Source organism: Priapulus caudatus, unplaced genomic scaffold (assembly GCF_000485595.1).
Source record: "Priapulus caudatus unplaced genomic scaffold, Priapulus_caudatus-5.0.1 Scaffold17, whole genome shotgun sequence".
In the NCBI taxonomy this organism is placed as follows: domain Eukaryota; kingdom Metazoa; phylum Priapulida; class Priapulimorpha; order Priapulimorphida; family Priapulidae; genus Priapulus; species Priapulus caudatus.
The window spans coordinates 1302261-1311615 of NW_014577078.1; the positions used below are offsets into that span (position 1 = coordinate 1302261).

The 9355-nt window shown below is 41.6% G+C and overlaps 1 protein-coding gene across 1 annotated transcript in view; it reads right to left on the reverse strand.

Moving 5' to 3' along the window:
• Window positions 1-9355, reverse strand: part of LOC106810510 (prostaglandin reductase 2-like) — an 18085-nt gene that overhangs the window by 8423 nt on the left and 307 nt on the right. Inside the window, exons 2-4 of the mRNA XM_014813891.1 lie at window positions 6659-6783; window positions 6010-6210; window positions 5673-5843 (exon numbers count right to left, since the gene is read on the reverse strand). Coding sequence (XP_014669377.1) covers window positions 5673-5843; window positions 6010-6210; window positions 6659-6783 — 497 coding nt within the window. The remainder of the gene's footprint in view (window positions 1-5672; window positions 5844-6009; window positions 6211-6658; window positions 6784-9355) is intronic.

The following is a 9355-nucleotide window of genomic DNA, read 5'->3' on the forward strand; positions in this document are numbered from 1 at the left end:
TTGAAATTTCACTGTGACATTGTAGCCTCATACATCCACACATGTATAGATTTACTAGCAAACCCGGCAGTCAAATTCTTTTCTAACAGTAAACAAATCCATGTTTAACCGCGTCCTCTTGAGCGGTCAAAAGGTTATCCGACGCTTACTCTTCGCATGTCAGCAGAAAGTACATTTCATGGTCCTTTCAATAAAGCCATAAAAATGTTAGGTCACCGCTGAAAACAAAAAAGTTTTTTCAATCCGCTCCGTCAGACCATGTCCTTAAAAAATGTCTAAAATCTGCCCTGTGCCCCATTGACCTTTGACCTGGACCTCCAATTTCGGCACAGGATGGCTTTTTCTACCATGATGCTATACACCGACTATCAATAGCCTAGGTCGAGCCGTTTAGATTTGTGCGCAATTCTGCATTTCCTCCCTATACCTTAAGTTAAGGAGGGAATGTTCCCCTTCTTTTACACCTCTTGACCTTTTACTTTGACCCCCAGCTTCGACATCCAACACGTTTTCGGGTAACCCCCCCCACGTCCCGAATATCGTGACCGTACGTCGAGCGGTTAGATTTGCTGTGCGCCACACTGTTGATGGCGACGGACTGGACGGACGATCATGCGATTCTACAAGCTGCACCTGACTACGTCAGATGAGCTAATAAATAAGTGGTTGATGATATTTCTCACTCGCAAGATTGAAACATTACAATACCTGCCGAGTCGCATGCGGAGGATTGGAGCAGTAGTCACTAGTACCGCTCCACAAAATATGCCATTATAGATGTGACAACATGCTATAAGCCTCTGAATCAATACCGTGTTTGAATACAATTTACAGCAATATGACAGTATATAGCTATAAACCGATTTCAGTACAAGGTAGGCAATCATAAAGGTACGAAATAAGCTGGCACTGTTTGTGTAACAGTACGTGTTAACAGTAAAGCACAACACACACACCCGAGCAAAACTGGAAATTTTGTTTTCCAGCGTTTCGCGTTCTGCTCGGCGAGCAAGCGCACACAACACACGCCACCCGACACAGCACACAGCTGAGAAAAACATACAGAAACACTGCGTACAGCGCCGCTGTCACATGACATCAAAAATAGCCATCCAATAGACATCCAATTTTGTGTGTCATGTGATATTTTTAAGGATATTGATTGGAGACCGTCTGTGGCGTTTCGCTGTGCTCCACGTTCAGGTGTTTTGCTCGAGTGTGTGCGTTATGCTTTAGGCTAACGTGACATAGAAGACTTATACATCAATACTTGAATATCATGAAAATATATGATAGAAACTTCTTTGTTGATTTCTCATTGTTGGGTACTGGTTAATGTTCCTCATTTCTCACGAGAACCGGTCTCTGCACTTTGCTAACAGTAATTTGCGCGAAACAGTAATTTGCATGTAGCAGTAATAGACACGTGGTACGAGTCTAGAACCACAATCAGGTGCACTTGTGTTTGCGGTGCCATTTACAAAGCAATTGTTGTGACATTCAAGAATGTGGCTGTTATTTCCTACTTCATAAATTATAACAGCATATGAATTTTTAGTAATGTTCAAGTTGGTCTAATAACTAGCATATCCACTATTAGGTGAGAATATATTTTACTACATATTTACATTTATTGATGTATTTAAGAAATTATTCTTTTAAAAAGTTCATACATATTAGCAATGAGTGTCACTGTGACAACAAATTGGGCATTACACATAATTATACTAACCTTATTTTTCCAGAAAATACCATTAATGCCAGTGAGTTGAGTCTGCCTCTAAATGCTCAGGATGTTAAGAACAGGAAATCGCTTCTAAAATTTAAATCTAATGGAGTTGATGACATGTAGTTAGACAGATCAATAATTCTTAAACATTCAACGGTACTGCAGGGTAGAAATGAACTTTTGAACACGGATGTCCAACGTAACTCCGCCTACCTCTCAAAAGGGGAGTCCGCGAGTCTGAACGTTCAAATTAAAAGTATCTACAATAACACGTGCTTATTTTGAAATTCATGCGGTTAACCGTCTGCCAATTTTCTTTGGACATTTGCTGAAAAATACGGTAATTCCGCAAGGCCGTGCTCTGAACGAACTAGTTAGTATAGTATGGCCAGAATTTCAGCAGGTCACACAGACTCCTGCATATGTAAATCAGGCGAGTCCGACAGTAAGATCAGGCGTATTTGACTCCGGACTCCCTTAATTTCGCAGCCCTGGTTACTGGTGCTGATAGGAGTCTCGTTGTCGTATCAGGTTACTACAATATGTACGCCGAGGACATATATATAGGCTATGTATACACAAGTGTACCAGACTTGTACTACAGAAGTGTACCCTAGCACCTAACCCTAAACATACCTCATATATAAATATAACATAATACTAAACAACCTTAAACTACCCTCGGGTACATATCTGTAGTACCTGATAACGACAACGACCCTTCATGCGGTACTGGTACTGATCATATAAGTTACTACAAATCGAGTGTATGAATAACTTATGACCAACAGTATGAATTAGCATAGGCATGTATACATCTGTTTAAGACAATAATAATTTCACTTGACAGAGAAATCTTGCAATAATTCTTTATTGTGATAGGTAGCACCCATCACCCCCTCTTAGAAATTTACGCTGTCGTGTTACTGCACATTTACACGATGAAACGTTTTTTATGATCCTCTCCAGTTAGATATAAAATAAAGTGTTTGATTCTTTTCCGAAAATATCAGTAATGCATGAATGCAGGAAGTCGGGTCTTGGCATTTTAAAATATGGTTGAAGGGTCATTTAAACGCCCTTGCCTTAGATTGCATGGATTTGATAATGTTGATAACTGGTTATAGCAGCTTACAGCAAGCAATCATATCAATTTACATTATCATACATCCGCATACATCATCAGCATACCTAGTGATGTTATGATCAGCCACCATTGCTCAATTTCGTTTGGGAGCGGTGGTGGGTACGGCACATCTTCATTGTATTTTGGCTATTTGGCCACACAAGATGACATACGAGTTTCTATTCATCTGAAGCAATAAACAAAATTTTAAAGGGACAGTAGCCTCTAGGATTTTACTGGCATACAACTGTTAGCTTACTGTATAACAAATCGTCTATACCCACATGTATTTGTCAGCCAGATACTTAATTAATTATTTCCACATCAACGCTACGAAATTTGAACGGCGCCCATGACACCCGCGAGCCGTGCTTGGCCCACCTGAAAAGTTGGTATTTGCATTTTTATTTTAGCAGGTAAATGACGCGAGGGCTAATCACAAAGTGCAATTATATTGTATTACCTAAATGCTATTTAACCGAACGATATTCATTTTAGGGCAATTTATCCATATTATAACTGAAACTATATGTCGTTTATAAGATATTACAATTCTTTTGCTTTTAAATGTAATAAATAAGAAATACCCTCGGTCTGTAGCCCTTGGCTGGAAAGTGTTCTTGCGGCAACTTCTCAGATCGTGCGCTTTGAGTGGGCGCACCGTCGTTGTAATCAACTCGTAGTGCTTAGTTTTTAAAACATTTTAAAAAAATATTTCTAATGGTGATTGAACATGAACTTTTTATGTGGCGGCATTATAACCTAAATTACGGCTGAAAATAAGCCGCTAGAACGGCTAGAGGCTACTCGCTTCCTCTTATATAATAATCTATAGGGCAAATAAACTGATCCGATCTTCACTACGGTGAATGTGTTGCAAAATAACATCAAATCGCCGCCCAAAAATCTTCACTAACCACACAGGAAACGCGGGGCTACTATAATAAAAAAGGTGAACGCCCTTCTATACTTTACATGTGTTGCTGTTCATGCCCTGCAAGCCATATTGCTGTGGTGCATTACTCGCCTGTAGCATACCTAATGTCAGTTATAATCTAGATCCACTTCGTGATTTAGACAATCCAATGGCCATCTTATCTCATTAATTGAGCACAATAGAGTGATGTCCGATTGTGATGTCAAACAAGTATTATGTAAACTAGTAATTTAGAAGATGCAGACTAAATTTACACACTGAGAATACCTACGATGGAACTTTAAAAAGGCAAATTGGCGGCTCAATGAAGGGTCTATGTCCCCGCAGGGTAACTCGCCGGAAACGTACCGCTCCGGTACTCTATCTCGATATGCGTTAGGGTCTGCGGGTTACGGGTTCAGGGTTAAGGGTAAGGGTTAGGGTTTTAACGGTCCTTAAGGTCTAGGGTTAGGTCTAGGGTTAAGGTTCGGCGTTAGGGAGTAGGCGTAGGCGACTCCCTAGATCGTTAGTGGAGTAGGCGAGGTACAGTCCGGCATATTAGATAGTAGCCGGGTAACCTTCTGGTATGACCGACGCGTACCGCAGGTACCGTCCGGCAGTACCCAACGGAACATAGAACGGCCTCATCAGCGCAAATTGCTGCTGGCAACCTTTCACTCTCCATACGTACTATACTGTACGTTACGTACTACCGGCATTGCTGATATTCACGCACCAACTATTGTCAAAGTAAGACATCAACACCATGTGGACAACACTTCCTAGGCTTTGTGCTGATGTTCTCCTGTTTGTAGTTTGATAGCATGGTCAAACCTTTGCACCTCATCGCTGGACAAATTTGCAACTTCTGCTTGTGTGGCCGCACAATTCCAACTACATTGGTCCGCCCCATGCTAGTTCTTGTGCAAACTCGTAAATAAAAAGTCTTAAGTACATTTATGATAATTTTTTGTGAAGTTCGTAGCACATGTTATTGGGTGTCAAAATTCGGAGTACGTATTGCACTATAGAGCTGCCAACATTATATCTCCAGACACGGTTTAGTAGCCTTTTCAATTAAAATAAATTCTCCGCAATATTGTCTCGTTTGTTTCAGTAAACGATCATAATGTATGGCCTGCTAATATTCCTTAATAGTGCGCAACAATGATTACTTCAAAAATACATACATACACGCAAACCCAAAAACTATCGAAACCACCTGTAAAAAACTGCAACGCACTAGAATTTATTACACAACATACCAATAGCGCAATTCTACATATTTGATCTAAATAAATTGCTTAATTGGGCCCTTCTCAAAAGTGACTGGCACACTAGGTTACCTGTGTGACTGTTATTCAGTTATTAGCCTCCGTTCACAGCGAAGACCTCGTATTTATGAAATACGGTACTTTGCGAAATACCGAATCTGAGAGCAAACTACGCGGCTGAGCGTTCACACGCTGATTCGCGGGCTCAGAAATCACGGTAATTTGCGAGCTGCGAGCTGCTTTTAAACAAATCCAACCCGAACAATGCGACAATCTAAACCACATGGCCAATGCGCGCACCAAACTGCCGATAAAATACATAGGCTGGTCCGCGCTTGACAGTTCCACTCGTGTTACACTGGAACTGTCGAGCGCGGACCAGTCTATAAAATACACGGCTTCAGAAATCCGGTATTTAGCGTTCACACGCGGGAATGCGCGGTCCAAAAGATCCGGTATTTCTCAAGCACGGCAAATTATTCGGGGTCTGGGAAGCCGCGTATTTACATGAAATACCGGATCTGTTTAGATACCGTATTTCTTGGACCGCGCATTTTGCCTCGTGTGAACGCTAAATAACGGATTTCTTGCTACGTGTGAACGCGGCTATTGTCTTGCATATATCACCTGTCCTGCCAAATGCCCACACGCACCAGCTGCCGAAGTAATGACTACAGTCTGGTTTTTGCCAGGCGAAATGTGTCCTCTGTTTCGTATGCCAATAAATGAGGTGATTCCAGAGACTCCAAGTAAGCTCAAAACCAATGAGGGTCTGGTGTGGGCAATTTTCTGTTCCACCTGTGTATTGGAAGATGCAGCCACTTTCACTAGTGCGCCTTGAATGATAGCATGAAACTTAACACTCATTAACTCTTTGATCAGGACACGTTTATCAGATGTATGACGCTATGTGGGATGTATATAAGGAGCGTTGTTACTTGAATGTGAGATTTTATATATATACCTTTGACAATGCAGATGCATCCATGGTACTGAATCGCTGCCATGGCCAAAACATGTCAGACTTGATGACCACATCTCCAGTAGTCAATCCCTGGCTTCTAGAGTGGATGACCACACCAACTCCTCCCAACCCTGAAATGCACTTATTTACTTCCCAAGCAGTTATGTATTCGACCCCTGTCTCCTCATTCATCCTGCATCGCTGCAAAAAAAAAAGGACACCGTGAAATCAGTAATTCTGTCCTTTAAACTGATTACGTCACTGTAAATAGTAAAAGTAAAAAAAATTGTTCACATTTTCACAAAATGTAAGTGATTCTATTCACTTTTTATGGTTCAATTGCTGCATTATACTTCCTATTTGCTATTCCGTTCGATGTGAACAAACCCTCCTGACTCATACATAGCCCATAACAAGCATTTAATGTCATGAGCAATATATCGAATCGCCCAGATTTTTTGGATTCTTAACTAATTGAAAAACAATCTTATCAGGTAAGAATTTGATGATACATTTAGTGCCATTAGTACTTACTTTTGATGTAAAATTTTTTTTTTACAAATATACACCATAGAAAATTTGTGACGTAGTCAATTTAATTTGAAATGTCTCTCTTTAAATTCCTCTCATAATGTCATGCCATGCTTACCAATGCTGGGTCAATAGATAGATAGAGTGTCTTCACAACAACTTGTTCCTCCCCGAGATTTTCTACTGCTGGCATCGGGCAGATCACACAGGAAAAATTTTCATCTTCAGGTGGATTGTTCACACCTAAAATATGACGAAAGATTCACTTTATTCACTGATCACTGCTTAGTAACTTAATATGGTGTTTACAGGAGTGAGTCACAGGTAGATCATATAGCAGTCAGCTTCTCCCCAAATCTTCCACCCAGTGTCTTTCTCTATGAACAGTTGCATCACTTTGACAAGAGTACTGTTAGTACTGCTCATAGGGTCTATGTCCCCCAGGGTACTGCTGGAACGTACCCGGGTCACTATCTGATATGGGCTATAGGATCAGCCATTACGAATGCTCGGGGATCAACTTACTCCAGCCAGTTGGCGGGAACTATGTATTTCCGCACGTGGAGGGGTGGGCGAGTTGTGTTGGTTGTGGACAAAAACATTGTTGTTGTCAAGTAACAAATTAATAATAGTAATTTGTTCATCTTTTATGACAAAACTAATATTACAATCTTTTTTGATTGCTTAATTTGTTACTTGACAACAACAATGTTTTTGTCCACAACCAACCCAACCCGCCCACCCCTCCACGTGCGAAAATACATAGTTCCCGCTCACTGGCGCTGTTGCATCGCCGCCAAAAATGGCCGTTTAAAGTTCGCAAATCGAATGTTCGTTCACAAGAAATACCACAAGTAAACCATTTCAACGATAGTTAGAAGTTAAATTTTAGTAGCGGATATAACTTAAGACATATTCACTTCGGATAAGAGGCATTAATTGCCTACCACAGACGTTTTATAGTCGCGAGTCGTCGCGAGTAAGTTGGTCCCGCGCATCCGTAATGGCTGATCCTATAGCCCAGCGGCAACCGTACACGGGCTATAGTTACTAGAGCTCATAGGGTCTATGTCCCCCAGGGTACTGCCGGAACGTACCCTGGGTACGGTTGGGTATACCGGAACGTACCCTAATAACTATTTGATATGGTTAGGGTTAGGGTTAGGGAGTAGGTGTAGGCGACTCCCTAGACTTGTTAGTGGAGTGAGTAGGCGAGGTACGGTCCGGCATATTAGATAGTACCAGGGTACGTTCCGGCAGTACCATGGGGGACATAGACACAGGCACTTGAAGTGTTTCAATAAAATATAATGCTAACTAAATACGAAATCTATTTACTACCAAATTCTTAATGTTTCTATATTCTCTTTCACCTATTATTGCCGACAGTTTCCTGTCAATTCCGTCCAAATCCTACGTCCAACCATATACGCTGCCGGCGCCATTGCTTTTGCGGCGCGACTGTTGCACGCTTACACTAATATATATAGCAGGTAGGAAAGCACGATCGCAAAATTCGGTTGACGCTCGCTGGATTTCATACTTTCACATCACAAATAGACATCCAACAGCTTCCACCTTTGTTTGTATGTCAAGAACAGTGTTCACTCGTTATAAAAACATAATGTCTCTGTTCGTAACCGAGCTGTGTCACGCGAAATCACACAAATACTCTCGCGTTCGCAAACCTTGCCCCGTAATGTAAATGTCTGTCAGAATCAGGAAACACCCACCGGCGCTGTTCGTGACCTCATTCTTGCGCCGCAACGCTGCAACGTTTTTGCAACGTTCCAATGGCGAGGCTCGTACGGGAGTTGGAAAGCAGTGCGCTGCCTGCGCACCGCCTATAGCCCATAGACTGGCACTCGCTCCAACCTCTCGGCTTAGCTTAGTCACTCGATGGGTAATCGAGGTGGGAGCGAGTCCCAGTCTATATATAGCCCTGTACTTGCAGCCATTTACATTATAGGGCAAGGTTCGCGAACGCAAGAATTTCGTCAGTCTTTGTGTGATTTCGCGTGACACAGCTCGGTTACGAACAGAGACATTATGTTTTTATAACAAGTGAACACTGTTCTTGACATACAAACAAAGATGGAAGCTGTTGGATGTGTATTTGTGCTGTGAAAGTGTGAAATCCAGCGAGCGTCGAGCAAATTTTGCGATCACACTTTCCTACCTGCTATATATATTAGTGTAAGCGTGCAACAGTCGCGCCGCAAAAGCAATGGCGCCGGCAGCGTATATGGTTAGACGTAGGGTTTGGACGGAATTGACAGGAAACTGTCGGCAATAATACTAATAAGTGAAAGAGAGTAAAGAAACATTAAGAATTTGGTAGTAAATAGATTTCGTATTTAGTTAGCATTATATTTTATTGAAACTCTTCAAGTGCCTGTGGACATAGACCCTCTCAGCGTTACTAGAGCTAATCTGTCGAGTATTTGATCAACTTTGTCTCTCTCGGTCTTCGATATAATTGACCTTTATACCCTTCGACTTTGAAGACTAATCTTGATGAGGTTATGAGGTTAATGTTAAGGTAGATTGTGTACATCATGTAACAAACTAATTACTATTACTCTATTAGTATTACTAATAATAGTTAGTAGTGGATGGATCAAGGATATTTTGGCTGATAGGGTCTATGTCCCCCAGGGTACTGCCGGAACGTACCCTGAGTACGGTCCGGTATACCGGAACGTACCCTGGTAACTATCTAGCTGATATGGTTAGGGTTAGTGTTAGGGTTAGGGTTAGCCACAAGTTCCCATCTCGCTAATAACACTACGTGGCGAGAGGGTCACAAACCGAC